Source organism: Ipomoea triloba, chromosome 2, assembly GCF_003576645.1.
Source record: "Ipomoea triloba cultivar NCNSP0323 chromosome 2, ASM357664v1".
Lineage (NCBI taxonomy): Eukaryota > Viridiplantae > Streptophyta > Magnoliopsida > Solanales > Convolvulaceae > Ipomoea > Ipomoea triloba.
Window position 1 is genome coordinate 24359613 of NC_044917.1, and position 15358 is coordinate 24374970.

The 15358-nt window shown below is 32.1% G+C and overlaps 2 protein-coding genes across 2 annotated transcripts; one reads left to right on the forward strand and one right to left on the reverse strand.

The window, feature by feature from the left end:
* Positions 1-7868: 7868 nt before the first annotated feature.
* LOC116010949 (actin-85C-like) lies at positions 7869-8963 on the reverse strand. The gene is made up of 2 exons (XM_031250442.1): positions 8111-8963; positions 7869-8001 (listed from the first exon to the last, which is right to left on the reverse strand). Exons 1-2 carry the CDS (start codon positions 8875-8877, stop codon positions 7869-7871), a joined length of 900 nt encoding a protein of 299 aa, XP_031106302.1. The 5' UTR covers positions 8878-8963.
* Positions 8964-9605: 642 nt separating this feature from the next.
* On the forward strand, positions 9606-11243 carry LOC116011307 (probable CCR4-associated factor 1 homolog 7). Its single transcript, XM_031250859.1, has 2 exons — positions 9606-9944; positions 10085-11243. The coding sequence occupies exon 2, from the start codon at positions 10197-10199 to the stop codon at positions 11007-11009; it is 813 nt and encodes a 270-aa protein (XP_031106719.1). The 5' UTR covers positions 9606-9944; positions 10085-10196; the 3' UTR covers positions 11010-11243.
* Positions 11244-15358: the final 4115 nt, after the last annotated feature.

Below are 15358 nucleotides of genomic sequence, written 5' to 3' on the forward strand. Positions count from 1 at the left end.
TACTATCTTGACCTCTATATTGTTAATTGAGTGATTTCTTTTGAAGTCTTTTTTGGTGTAGCAGATGGAGTTAGCTATCTAAAATGAGAGGGGTAGAGATTATTCTAAAAGGCGAGAGGAAGAAGACGAAATGAAATGGGTGAAGTGGTTTGGGTTGAAATGGGTTGTGGATATTTATATTGGTTGTAAGTGGATATTGGACTGCATACAAAGATCGGATAGAAACCCATACATTATTATTATTATTTTTAATAATAATAATAATAATATTATTATTATTATTATTATTATAAGTAGCAGTTTTTTATTATTATTATTATTATTATTATTATTTGTTAATATTATTCTTATTTAAATTATTATTAAAAGAAAATAATAATATTTTTTTTGAATACTACTAACTTTATTACAATGCAGTATCTGTTCATAATTACTTTCTCAACCTATTGAAGCACAAGAGTCAGTATTGACTCCACGAAGGCTCGAACCCACCACCCCCCGTATAAAGAGAAGGGTTTGATGCCACTGGACCACAAGGTCCTTGGCAAAATAATAATATATTTATTTATTTATGTATTTAATTTATTTATATGCAGTGTATTTCAATTATTATTATTTATAAAATAATATATTTATAATAATATTATTATAAGTATTATTATTAAGAGATCCGTTGTTTAATGCGATTAATGAGATTGATTATTACTAAATTAGGAGATCATGTTATTGAAGTAAAAATTATGTCAGAAAATAATTTGGGTACTCAAGTTTTGATTTCAAGATTGACATTGAGTCATTGATGCCATCATATTGGGTTGTCATTTAAGTTTCATATGAAACAATTCTCCTAATGTTGTCTTATGCAATAACAATAAATAAGAGCAAGGTCAAAGGCCTTGTTTGGTTAATGGCGTTTTGACCAGATTTGGGCGAATTTGACTATTTTAGTGGTTTGACCTGATCAAAACACTAAAAATAATGTTTGGTTAACGAGCTTGTTTGGTTATCAGCGGTTAGCGACTTAGCGTTTAGCGGTAGCGGGTTGTGTTAGCGGTTATCAAATAACGGATTGTATTAGCGGTTTGTAAAAAAATGTTTGGTAAAATTAACGGTTAACATGTAAAATGACCAAAAGGGTATACATATATTTAATAATTTATTAATAATAATAATATTTTTAAATAAAAATAAATAAATAAAAAGAAAAAAGGGGAGCCGCGCACAGCGGCTCCCCTAAACCCCCACTTATCCCACATCGGTGGGATAAGTGGGGAATGGAGCCTTGAGGCTCCTATAAAAGGAGCCTCAAGGCTCCGCAATGATCTTCACAGAGGCCATTAGTTTATTATTATTTTTTATTTATGTTAAGGGTGTTTTGCAACACGCTGCTAATTGCAGCGTGTTGCAACTTGGCGGTTTGGAGCAAATCTGTTGCTTCAAACCGCCAACAACAAAACGAAAATTTCAGCGTTTTGACCAAGTCAAAACACTAAAAATGGTGGATCCGCTAAAAATTGGTAGATCCGCCATTAACCAAACAAGGCCAACAGCGGATTTAATTGGCGGTTTGGAGGCAAACCGCCAACTTTACAAACGTTGCAATTTGCAGCGTTTGGCGTTGGAGGTTTGCAAATTGTCATAATTTCTGTAATGGCCCTTCCAAAATTGAGCATGAGGCTCTCCTTTTAAAGGAGTCTCATGCTCCATTTTTATTTTATTTTTACTTTTTCTTTTTTATTATTATATTATTATAATATAACAAAATTATAAATATTAATAATAAATTATTATTTACAAGGTAATTAGATAAAATATTATATAATAAACAATTATTTTTCGTTATTTTTTTAATATTTATGTTATTTATTTAATTTACATTTTTAAATAAAAATTATTATATAATTAATAATTAATGAATTATTTTATAAAATATATGTATGTCCTTATAGGTATTTTTACATCTCAACCGCTAATAGTAGCAGCTAACTTTACCAAACATCGTTTTACAAACAACTAATATAATCCGTCGGTCAAACTTGCTGACACAATCCGCTATTTGTTATCTGCTAACACAATCGCTACCGCTAACCGCTGATAACCAAACAAGCCCAAAGCCTTTCGAATGTTGAATTACTTCTAAATAAACCTTTTTTGTACTCTTTTCAATGACAAATGTTGTATATAAGGAAGTTTTTAACAATTTGTAATGTTCAATAGTAATGTTTAGTCTTTTTTGTAAAATTAGTATTAACTATATTTGAACTAATTATTTTTTAATATATGATCGAATTGCATATATGTTTATATTAAGTTGCTTATTTTTGAATAAATAATACTAGTCATATTTAATAACACGATTTTATACTATGTTTATAATATTTGTTTTATATGTTCATAAATTTAAACCTTAATATCCATAAACATCTATATACTTACTATATATAAAAGTAAAATCCTCTAATTCATTTTCTCACCAAAACTTTTGTAGTCAATTACTTAAATATTTTATTAGTCAAATAATTCATAAAATTTATTTGGTAAGAAAATGTAAAGTGGAAATTAACTATTATCTATTAATTGGTAATATTGTTTTTGTGTATATATAAACCCAAACTTTAATGTCCATAAATACTAAACTAAATGTACATAATATGTATTTCTATTTTGTTTATAGTAAATTCATAATGTTCATTATATATGTTCATAAAAATAAAATTTAATGTACATATATACTACGCTAAAGTAGTGGTTTTATGTACCTATAGAAATCTATTTTTTTAAAAGAAATTATGTGTGTGTGTGTGTCATTTAAAAAGATCTCAATTAGAGGTTTTTAATGACGATATATTTTTTATACATTAGTTTTATTTGTACAAAAAGAAAAAGATAAACATGTACAAGAAATGTGATGGAGCCAAATATTAACTAAGCCTTAATAAAATAAATAAATAAAGCAATTATTTATTATATTTCTTTAATAAAAAATTAATGCCCAAAACATTAAATGTCGACTCCTAGGGCGTACATGTCTAACACTTAGACCATTCTTAGTACGCTAAACGCCTAAACCCAATGGGTCTCATTCGATTACGACCTATAACCCCAACAAATTGATGTGTCTACACAAGTGGTTAAAGAAAAGAAATTTATAATTGAAGTTATATATATATAATATATATATATATATATATATATATATATATATATATATATATATGCTTAGGCTTTGGTACAGTGAAGGCCGCAAGTGAAAAATGCGATTGAATATCAGCCTTAGATAAACTCCTCCTTACAAAAAATTCACCATTTACGATCTACAACAATGTGCACCGAAAGGCACAACAATATACTTTGAAAAGCATAACAATATACACAGAAACACAAAAATGTGCACGGTATGCATGGCAGAAAAATATGAAACAATATAGTTATTAAAAAGACTAAATTTAATACATAATTTTCAACACAAAGCATAAACGATCACAATATTATCTTTTATAATATTTTTCATATATAATAGTTATAAAATTATGTAATTATTTATTTATTTTATTTATATAATTTGACAATTAATTTTGTTCATTAGAAATTTTTTAATCGCGCCGCATTGCGCATGTTAATTATTAGTGTGTGTATACATGCATACATATATATATATATATATATATATATATATATATATATATATATATGTATACATGCATACATACATAGAGAGAGAGAGTTATGACCAATTAATATGAAGATATGATTATATTCCAAAAGCTGTAAAAATTGTGATACATAAATGATCAAATCACCATTTCAACTATAAAGTGCACCAACAATTTTTTTTTTTTTGAAAACAAGTGCACCAACAATTATTCATCGATATTTTGATTATTTTCATTTGTACCACACTAGATGTTTGAAACCAAATAAGAATTTGGATTAGAAGAGGATAACAATTGGAATGATAATAAATTGTGCTAGAAAGCTCTTGAAGTACTTTAATCAATGATTATTGTTTTACATCAAGTTAATAAACATTCAATAAATAACAAAAAAAACATAGCCTTGACCTCTAGATTTGGACCTCACCATAGCCTTGACCTCCAAACCAGCCAACAAAAAAACAACAAACCCAGTTTTTAGCGTAGTAGTTTGTCGCCTGATTTGATGTCACGATTGAAGATGACAGTGTATAGTTTGAATCCTATTTGGAAATATAAATGAAAAAAAAAATCAATATCATGGAAGGTGTAAGTTAGATCTCTTGTGTGCACATGAAGACTAGTATATGACAGGTGGGTTGATTGGTGACTCACGATTAACTTTTGCAGTGGTCTTATAACTAATGATTTATTTTATTTTATTATTTTTTTTACAGAGGACCAAAAGTAGCATCTTCACAATAAATGAAGACCAAATATGAAAAGTATATAGGGCGTGGACTAAAAGTAGACATACCACCATCAAAAGTAGGATAGAGAGTTAACTCAAAAAATTATGTTTTATATCCTCAAATTCTTATTTAAGTTAATAACAAACTTTTAAAACAAATCAAACTTAATAATTATATTTTTTTAAAAAATACAAGAGTGAAACTTACTTTAAATTTAGTTGAAGGTTAAAGTTGAAAATAGGATGTATAATTAATATATTCAAAAGTCAGTGTGACATATGAGTAGACTTTGATATCTTAGTGTTACGAGACCAAACAAATCATTACATGTTTGAGTTAATTATTTAAGTCTTTATTTATTTATTTATCAATTTCTATTTAAAAAATAAAAATCATATTAATTAAGATTCAAATACAATAATTAAATTGGACAAAATTATATACTATAAAAGCCATTTTAAATACTTGATTAGATTTGATTGGAAAAATCCAATTTATTGTATCCAATACCTATTATTATATAGTGGATTAAAGTTCACCATATATATTGTAAATCATGTTCAGATTATTATGTACATTAGTTTATTTATAAATATATAATATATTAATTGAATGTACATAATATGTTAATTATAAGTAGATAACCAGTACTAAGATATGAAATACATATGGTGAAGCTTAGTCCACCACATTCCAATACACAATTTACTTTCTACATACATTTTTCTACTCTAAGTATGAAGTGTGATTGAAGCAAACAAAAGTAGGGGGAGGGGGGAGGAGGTATATACATACATATATATATATATACATACATATATATATATATACATACATACATATATATATATATATATATATATATATATATATATATATATATATATAATATTTGGCCTTTTCATAAATAATTTCACTAATAATACTCATAAAGCAAGCCCCATGTGTACTACATGTCTAAGTCTATAATTATGTCCATTGAAGAGGGGGCATCTTGAAAGTTTCAAATACCTAAAATATATTTGGGGACCCTAAGAATAATTGATTAGATCCAAACCATCAAAGATCAGATCTTTTGGAATCAATCACCATTTTCTCCACTATTTATTGTGATGACTCATTTGTGTTTTTCTTGATGTGCTCATTCACCCATCAATCCTTAGTTCAATGTATTTATAATAGCAATTGTAATGAATCATTCAAATTCTCTCCCATTTTGTTATTAATATAATTAATTTTAATGAAGATTTAATTATTATGATTATTTTTTTGGATCACAAGGAAAGGTGCTACCCATTACATCAAACTAGCAGTCAAGCTGTCTCCATATAGAGATGCCAAATTATTGAGAATACAAATTAATACCAAGAAATTACATCACATATTATGTATTTCTTCCTTCAAAAAAATACAAACTTATGCTTTGAAACGCTGATTAGAATCAAATTACATTAACACTAAAACATCGAAACTACCTTTATATAATATAATTATTTTAGTTAGTTTATTTATATAATTTCATAACATAATATGGGTAGGGATTTTCGCTCATTTTAAAGGGTTTTTTTTTTTTTTTTTTTTTTTTTTGAGGATAGCTCATTTTAAAGTTCTAATATTAAGAATTGATTGCTTGAGAATAACCTTTTACATTATGGCAAAGCCAAATCCATCAGTCATTCCCATTTAGCTTAATATTTAACAAAATGATTTGGTCATGTAATTAAGAGTTATGCTATGCGTACTATCAAATTCTACTCCCTTACTTGAGGGGAGTAAATCTTAGAAGTATAAAATAGGAGTCCATACAATATTTTTCTATAATTAATAAGGAAAAAACAATTTTTTTTGTCCTATATTTACCAATTTCCTCTCTAAAAAAAAATTAACAATTTCCAAAAACTTTTGGGGAAAAGAAGAATTTTATTTTTAGGCTGTGTCTGGAAAGCTCGGAAATTTTTCGGACTTCATGTGTTTGACTACACTTGAAAAATTCAATCAACGGAAATCATTTTTCCGTTGACTGGAGAAAATGACCCCAAAATGGAGGAAAATGACTTCCACCCAAATTGGGTGGAAGTCATTTTCCGCCGCATTTCATTTCACCATTCAACTTTGGTTTCCGGTGGAAATTAGATTTGGTTTCCGCCGGAAACGAGGGGTCTTTTTTTTAAATTAAAAATATTATTTTTAATATTATTATAAATATTTTAAATAAAGTAATAAAAATATATAATTATACAATTCTATTCATTTTTCAGAAAATAAACCAAACACACAAATACAGTTTTCTAGAATACATCCAAACACTTGAAATGAACTTATTTTCTGAAAAATGACTCATTTTCGAGCTTTCCAAACACAACCTTAGTCTTTTACAAGGCGTTTGGTTGGGATGAGGGAATTATGGGAGAAAAGAATTGTAATTCGATGGAATTGTAATTCAATAAATAAAATAGGAATTGAAATTACAGTGTTTGGTATGCATGAATAGGAGTACATGGAATTGAAATGTACTTCCTCTGTCCCATTTTACCTGTCCTGTTTAATATCCATTGGTCAAACCAACTATTTCTTCCTTGCTTATTTTCTTTAGTAATTTTTAGTTATTTTTAAATTTGATTTTTTGTGTTTAATAGTACTTTTAATGTAGTTTCTAAATATATAAATTTTATATACTAATACTAAATTTAATATTATGAAAAATTGAATTAAAAATAACTCCAGTCAAGCCTCGTTAACCGAATCAGACAAACAAAATGGGATGGAGGTAGTAATAAATAACAAAATGACTAAAATGCCCTTATGTTGTTGTTGTAGTAATAATTCTTTCAAAAATGATAATAATAATAATTCTTTAAAAATAATAATAATAATAATAACAATAATAATAATAAATATTTCAAATTTAAAAAAAAAAAAAACAAAGGGTATGGGACTATAGGAGGAGTGACAAAATTGTCTTTACACCTACAAATTTGCCCCTCATCTCCATTGAATTGCAATTCATGGGCCCCTCATGAATTGCAATTCCTCATTTGAAGGGAATTGTTAAAAAAAAAAAAAACAAAGGGTATGAGAGGAGTGACAAAATTATCTTTACATCTACAAAATTGTCCCTCTTCTCCATTGAATTGCAATTCATGGGCCCCATGAATTGCAATTCAACATTTGGAGGGAATTGTAATTCTCTCCAACCTAACAGTGTAGTTTGGGAATTCCCCCAAACTACACCCAACCAAACAACCCCTTATTGTAGTATTCTTCTCATCCTCCTATATAAATAAAGAGTAAATACCCAAAATGGTCCCTCAACTATAGCGAAATTCACAAATTAGTCCTCAACTTTTGATTGAATCCAATTAAGTCCTCAACTATTCAATTTTTACCTAATTTGGTCCTCCGTCAACTCCTCCGTCTAAAGCATGTTAACTCTAAGGTCATATGTGTAATTTCACCCTCTCAACCTCAAAAATCACCCACCATCTCACTGCTCTCCAACTCCACGTTCGCGACATCCCCAGCATCGTCCATCTCTCCCCTGACCTCCACCTCCGCCGCTCCTCTTATCTTCTTCACCACTGCCTCCGTCCTCTCCTACCTCACCTCCCAGCCTCCCACTGCACCAAGAACCTCAATATGACCCCTGATATACGTGGCACCATCTGCATGCGCCGTTCACCTCCCAGGATCGCACGGTTTCACCATCAAGCTCCAACACTCTATCGCCATATCTCTCTCTCTGTAATCGAATAAAATTTTTTTTTCTCGTAGCTTTTTTCTACAGTAGAGCTAGTCCTCGAAGTCTCCAGCTCTTGCTCATAGTCAAGGGCTATGTAAGCGAGCTTTTCTTTCATGTCTCTCACAATTTCCCGCTCAGTTGTGGTGGTGAAAGAGTAGCCACGCTCCGTGAGGATTTTCATCAAATGATCGGTCAAGTCCCGGCCAGCCAAATCAAGACGAAGGATGGCATGGGGAAGGGCATAACCCTCGTAGATGGGGACAGTGTGACTGACACCATCACCAGAATCCAAAACAATACCAGTAGTACGGCCACTAGCATACAGGGAAAGAATAGCTTGAATGGCAACATACATAGCCGGGGCGTTGAACGTCTCAAACATAATTTGGGTCATCTTTTCCCGATTAGCCTTAGGGTTAAGAGGTGCTTCAGTCAAGAGTACCGGGTGCTCCTCGGGGGCCACACGAAGCTCATTATAAAACGTGTGATGCCATATCTTCTCCATATCATCCCAGTTGTTAACAATTCCGTGCTCAATTGGGTATTTCAGGGTTAAAATTCCCTGCTTCACCTGAGCTTCATCTCCCACATACACATCCTTTTGACCCATACCCACCATCACACCCGTATGGCGAGGACGGCCAACAATGCTAGGGAACACAGCCCTCGGAGCATCATCTCCAGCAAACCCAGCCTTGACCACTCCTGTCCCATTGTCACAGACAAGTGGCTGAATATCATCTGCCTCGGCCATCTTATGCTACTTCCTCTCTAGAAGTCGGAATCGGAGAGAGAGAGAGAGAAAGACAGACAACGGCGCGAAGGAATCGGAGCTCTGTTCTTCTTTCTTCTTGCTTCTGGTGTTTTTTCTTCTTTTTTTTTTTCGTAATAATTTACTTTTTGAGCTTTGTGCATGAAATTACATATATATCCTCAGATATCATGGTCAACAAACAGTCAAATAGACGGAGGACTTAATTGGGTAAAAATTGAATAGTTGAGGACTTAATTGGATTCATTCAAAAGTTGAGGACTGATTTGTGAATTTCGCTATAGTCGAGGGACTATTTTGGGTATTTACTCATAAATAAATGATATGCTAACTATCATGTAGTGTGATGATATTCTGATTATCAATTACCATACTAAATAAGTGGTCATATGTTTGAACTCGATAGGTATAGAACAATTTACTACTAGGTAAAAAATTAAATGAGTATTTTAAAAAAATAAATTATATAACTTTTTATAAATAAGAAAATTCTGTCAAAGAAAAAAAAGTACGGAGTATTTCCTAGCTGTAGCACATTCAGAATTACAGATAAAAATAATCTGTCAATCACAGCCCCCAAAAAACCAACCCAGAAAAAAGCCAAACCGGCCTAAATGTGGACCCCCAAATCTAATTTATTCTCATTTTGACCCCAGGAAAATTTTCAGAATACACCCAAGATTTCCATTAACAGTTTTTTGGAACTTTTCTTCTTCTTGTCTGCATCTCTCTCTGTAATTTTTGGTTTCTTTAATCTGAGAGGGGGAACAGAGAAGGGCAAATAAAAAGGGGAAAAAGAAAATTCAAAAGAAAAAGCATTTACCAAAATTTCCAGATTTCGAAGGAGGTGAACAAAGAAAGGGCCCCCCCGTTCACCACAATTGAGTACTCTATTTATAAATATCCCCAGATTTTGCCTGTAATTGCATCGTCGTCTTCTTCTTCTCCTCCTATATCTCATTTCGCCGCCTCTTTTGATTTTCCAGTCAAAACCTAGGACCCCTCCTGCCGATTATCGATTCAAAGTTTGAATCTTTGTGTATACAAAGGTAAGGTTTCTATTCAATCAACCCCTTCATTTCCCATTCCTATTTCTCCGGGTTCTTTGTTTGTCTGTTGGTATCGATTTTCTTGGATTGGGTTTGAGTTTAATCTTCCATTTCCATGGCTTTTTTATTGTACGATGCAGATCTGGTTTGGAGTTGAAGCATATAGAATAATAGATCTGAGATCTGAGATCGGGGATTTCGTATGGTCGTGAAGCAAAAGTGGTTTTTAGGAGTTTTAGAGTGGATTGATAGATGGCGATGGTAGGTGAGAACGATTCGGTTCAGATTCGGGAAGTGTGGGATTATAATCTGGAGCAGGAGTTTGCCCTAATCCGGGAAGTGGTGGATGAGTATCCGTACATCGCCATGGACACGGAGTTCCCCGGCGTGGTTATCCGGCCGGTGGGCAACTTCAAGAACAGCTGCGACTATCATTACCAAACTCTAAAGGACAACGTGGACATGCTGAAGCTCATCCAGCTGGGACTCACTTTCTCCGACGAGGAAGGGAATTTACCCAAGTGCGGGACCCACACCCACTGCATCTGGCAGTTCAACTTCCGGGAGTTCAACCCCAACGAGGATGTCTTCGCCAACGATTCCATAGAGCTGTTGCGACACAGCGGGATCGATTTCCAGAAGAACATCGAGAAAGGGATCGACGCTAGGCGGTTTGGGGAGCTGCTGATGTCATCCGGGGTGGTTTTGAACGATAATGTTCATTGGGTTACGTTCCACAGTGGGTACGATTTCGGGTATCTTCTCAAGCTATTGACTTGTCAAATGTTGCCGGAATCGCAGCCCGGGTTCTTTACATTGATCAAGGCTTATTTCCCGGTTGTGTATGATATCAAGCACTTGATGAAGTTCTGCAATAGCCTCCATGGCGGGTTGAACAAGCTTGCAGAGCTTTTGGAGGTGAAGAGAGTCGGGATTTGCCACCAGGCCGGGTCGGATAGCTTGCTCACGGCTTGCACTTTCAGGAAGTTGAAAGAGAGCTTCTTTAGCAGCTCTGTGGAGAAATATGCAGGTGTATTGTATGGTTTAGGTGTTGAATCTTCTTGACAGAGAGAAAATTAATTTTATAAACCTGTGAATACCCAAAACACAAAAAAAAAAAAAACCAAGAAACAAAAATTATTATTCAGGAGATAATAGAGGTGTTTGTTTATTGAGGAGAGGAGGTATTATGTGTATGTGGGTTTGATGATGCCCCCCAGCCCCCTACTTCTTAATTTGTATACTCAGGTTGAAAAAGTATGTTATTTTATGATATCTTGCTTGTGTAGCATTGCTTAATATCTTCACATTTACCATTCTGTGCTGCCAAGAAACATAAGTATGTGTGGCTCATTCAGTTCATTGCTGCAGCTTCTCTGTTAGATCATTACATTTGCCTTGTGTTGTGCTTAGGTAGAAACAAAGTTATTATTGGTTCTCTTCAGCTGGATTTGATTTGATTTTACTCTGGAATTGCTGCATAGATTGGTTTCTGTTTTCCATCAATTCTGCAATTAAGATGGGGAAGCATTAGCCCCTCGGTACTTAGCGTAGTTCGTTCGTTGTGGCCTGGATTCAAAGTTGGAATCGTCGATGAGTTTAGATTAGTCCAGCAAAGTTGGGATCACTTAAGTTTAAAAAAAAAAAGATGGGGAAGCTTTTCGTCACAGTCTAGATTGAAGGATTTGATCAATGGGTCTAGATTAGTCCGGCGAAGTTGAAATCACCCATGAGTTTAAATTAGTCCGGTGAAGTTGGGATAACCTAACTTTAAAAGTAAAAGATGGGGCAGCTTTGAGAGAATAATTAACAGAATATATAGGTAAACTAGTATTTGTCCCGTGCGGTGCACGGACTAAAAATTATAAGTATTGTTGTTATGTTATTATATTAAAATTATTACTTATTATGTTGATTTTATATTTAATTTCTCCTTTTTATATATCTGGAGTCCTATTATAATTGCGATGTGTTCAATTATAATCTTTTTTCTATTTTCTATTTTGTGTTGATGTAGTCTTTGTTCAATATCATACCCAAGATTGGCAAGGCTCTGGTTCTACTTATTTTCAAGATCTATATCATTTTGTATTTTCATTTTCATTTTTACTTTATTCTTGTAAAACACAGTTCTCTACAACATATTATTTGTTATACTTTTATATGCAAATAATTAAATAAGTCCATTGTATGTAAATAACTTTTCAAATTTCAAGTTTAGTCACATTTGATCGACTGTGCATTTAATCTTGGGTATGATATTGAACAAAGACTACATCAACACAAAATAGAAAATAGAAAAAAGATTATAATTGAAACACACCGAATTAAAATGGATAACTAGCTAAAATAATAAAATTTTATACAAATTTTTTAAAACTAAAAATTAGCTAAAACATCCTAGTAAACTACAATGGCAGTTAATTCGTCCTACGCCTAATATATGCAACTGCATATATATATATATATATATATATATATATATATATATATATATATTAATAAGAACTATGAAACTTTTGCTTTACAGCTGAAATATATTCAATCTATGTATAAATATTTTAGAGGGATTTGAATCCGATTAAAACTTTCTTCAGTAAACATACATTAGATCGTTCGCTTGAAATACTAAAACAAACAATAAGAATAAACATTGAAATATAACAAATCTAAAAATAATTCTGCTCAAACTTTGAAATAAACACTTAAAAATGAAAAAGTTTGAGAAACCAAGTTGTTCCACAAGTTACTACACCTCCAAATTTAAAAATAAAACAATCCTACACGGTCTCATCTAGGATGATTGAATTGACAACCATGATTACCCCCTTCAAGGTTAACAAAGGAGATAGAGGCAGACATCCAAACAAATAATAATCCCACTATAGTAAATGTTGTAGGAAAAATCAATGTGTTGGGAAAGTTGGGCAACCTCCTTCCCCAAGCACCATACAGCCATTCCCGCCTCCTTGTTCTTCAACCAACCATCCACAAATTGGCCAAACACAAAATTAAAGTTTCCCAATGGAATTTTTTCAAATCAGCGTTAGATGCTCCAACAACATGATCCTCACACTGCACCTTACCAACCTATTCTTTCTTTCCCTTGCTTCAATGAGTAACATTATGTTTACCTCCAGGTATAAAAGCTACAGACACTCTTTCCATACTAATTGGAGAAACTTAAATCCTGCAAGAAAGAAAAAGAGTTATCATTAGACAAAGAAAGCCATATAGTAGCCTTACCTGCAAGAAAGAAGAAGAGTTTTCCTTAATCGAAGAAAGCCGGCATTGTACCTAGCCTTACCTTTCTCCACACTTTTATCCTTGGGGTTGAGAGCGCTTAATCGGGGACTCTGACTGAAAGACATCATCCTTCTTTCTACAAAAATTCATCGGTCAAACCTGTTTTTTAGAATTTCTTTTTCTTTATTTGTGTCCGATGCATCTTTTATTCCATGCATTAGCCCCATTTTTGCTTCCTGCGATTCACTATCATCCAAGCTATGCCCCAATTTACCGTCATCATGTTTAGGATCACCTTCTGCAGTTCAGCATGTTGCTAAGTCTGCTCTATCACCGTTAATTTTTATATATAATATTCCAGTTTTGCAAGCTGATTACCAAAGTAATCCAGAGTCACCATATGCCTTTATGTACCTGTAGTGTACATGCATATTGTTTACCGTTCCCAGTAGTACTCTTGTGATATATATGGAAACACAATGCACAAACCTGCAATTATTATCACCAGATCTGGGTTCTACGATGTTAGCATAGGTGGCATACCAGTAGAGAACTAAACAACGCCCAAAAAATAACAAACGCCGCCAAGTCTGGAATACAATGGGACAATTTTCGGTGAGCTAAAATTCTTCAGGTAAAATTTTTTTTCTCAACGAAAATGAGAAATAAAACATATGTTTATCAGTTGTTTAATATCAGTTTCATAATTTATTGTACATGCACAATATATATTTGTATTTAGTAAACTTAAATATATTTTAAAGCAAGGATTTTCTAATATATAAAAAGAAAATGTAGCCAGATGCGATAAACAAAATTAAAAGATTGATGAAGAGAAATTGTTTATTGGTTACACTAAAAAGAAGGTTAGTGTACATTGCTTCCTCTTGCATACTATAATGGTTTATCTTATAATTTTCATCTGTGTATGGTACGGTTGATCTAATAATTTTCATCTTTGTGTTCTTCTATCTTGCTAGTAATCTTATATATTTATATATATAATCTTATATATCTATGTATATACAGCTTGCTTAAGTAGTGTTGTAGTTGCGATTGTCCCAGGCGATGTTGCATACAGTTTTCTGCAAAGGAAACAAAAATCAATACCTGATAAATTTAAAAAAATGGATAAAAAATGAACACATCAGTTTCCATAAATACCTTGTTCCACATATCTTCTCTTTTGTTTATTCCTTTTTTTTTTTTTCCAGGCGTGATTGTAGAGCCTTCTGCCCTTCTCTACATTCTACCTACTTCCGCCTCGTCCGCCGCAGACGCCATGACAAATATATACACTAATGGTTCTTCTATTGTTTTGTGCCACTTTTTCGGGTGATGAAGTACGTCCTGAGTAGTGTTATCTTTAGAATTGTGAGGGCTTATTTATAGTGTTGATGATGAAGATTCCATAATTCATCTCAGATTAAAATTAATTTTGTATTTATACTTGCATTGATGTCTGTAATTATAAAGTATATGAAGAGACAACTTGATAGTAAACAAAATTTGATATTGCAAATAACCTTTCAAATTATTAATATTTATTTGTATTATTTTAGATATCTGCAAAATTGAAAAGCGTACAAATGCTGAATAAATATGAAACAGACTATCACTTTGTAATCATCGATTCTGCAAAATGGGAGTGTGAAGAACAGATTTGCTTTGATGATTATTAATAAGGCTATTTAGGATGAATATGATGTTTCTCCTCTTCTCTCATCTACCTACTTCAGAGGCAGTGGCACCTCCTACTCCTCTGCCATGGCTGACAAACACAAGGACACAACACTAAAATTAACCAAATATTTTTAATCAATCAAACATTCAGGGATCGTTTACTACATTTTGATGTTTTTCCATTTTCAGTTTTCCATTTTTCCTTTTCCATTCCTCCCGTTTTCCATTTCTCCAGTTTTCCAATTTTCCTTCTCCATTTATCCAATTTTTTCATTTCTTTAGTTTTAGTACATAATTTGATTACAAAACAAGATACTCAAAACTTCATTAAATACAATCATCCCATATAACATTTGTATATTTATACGACAAAGATAATCTTATCTTTATCTTATCTTATCTTACTCTATACAATAGCAAAAACTTTTGATGATGATGAGGTAAAAGCATAGAGTGTCTTTTGATGATGATGAGGTAAAAGAAAT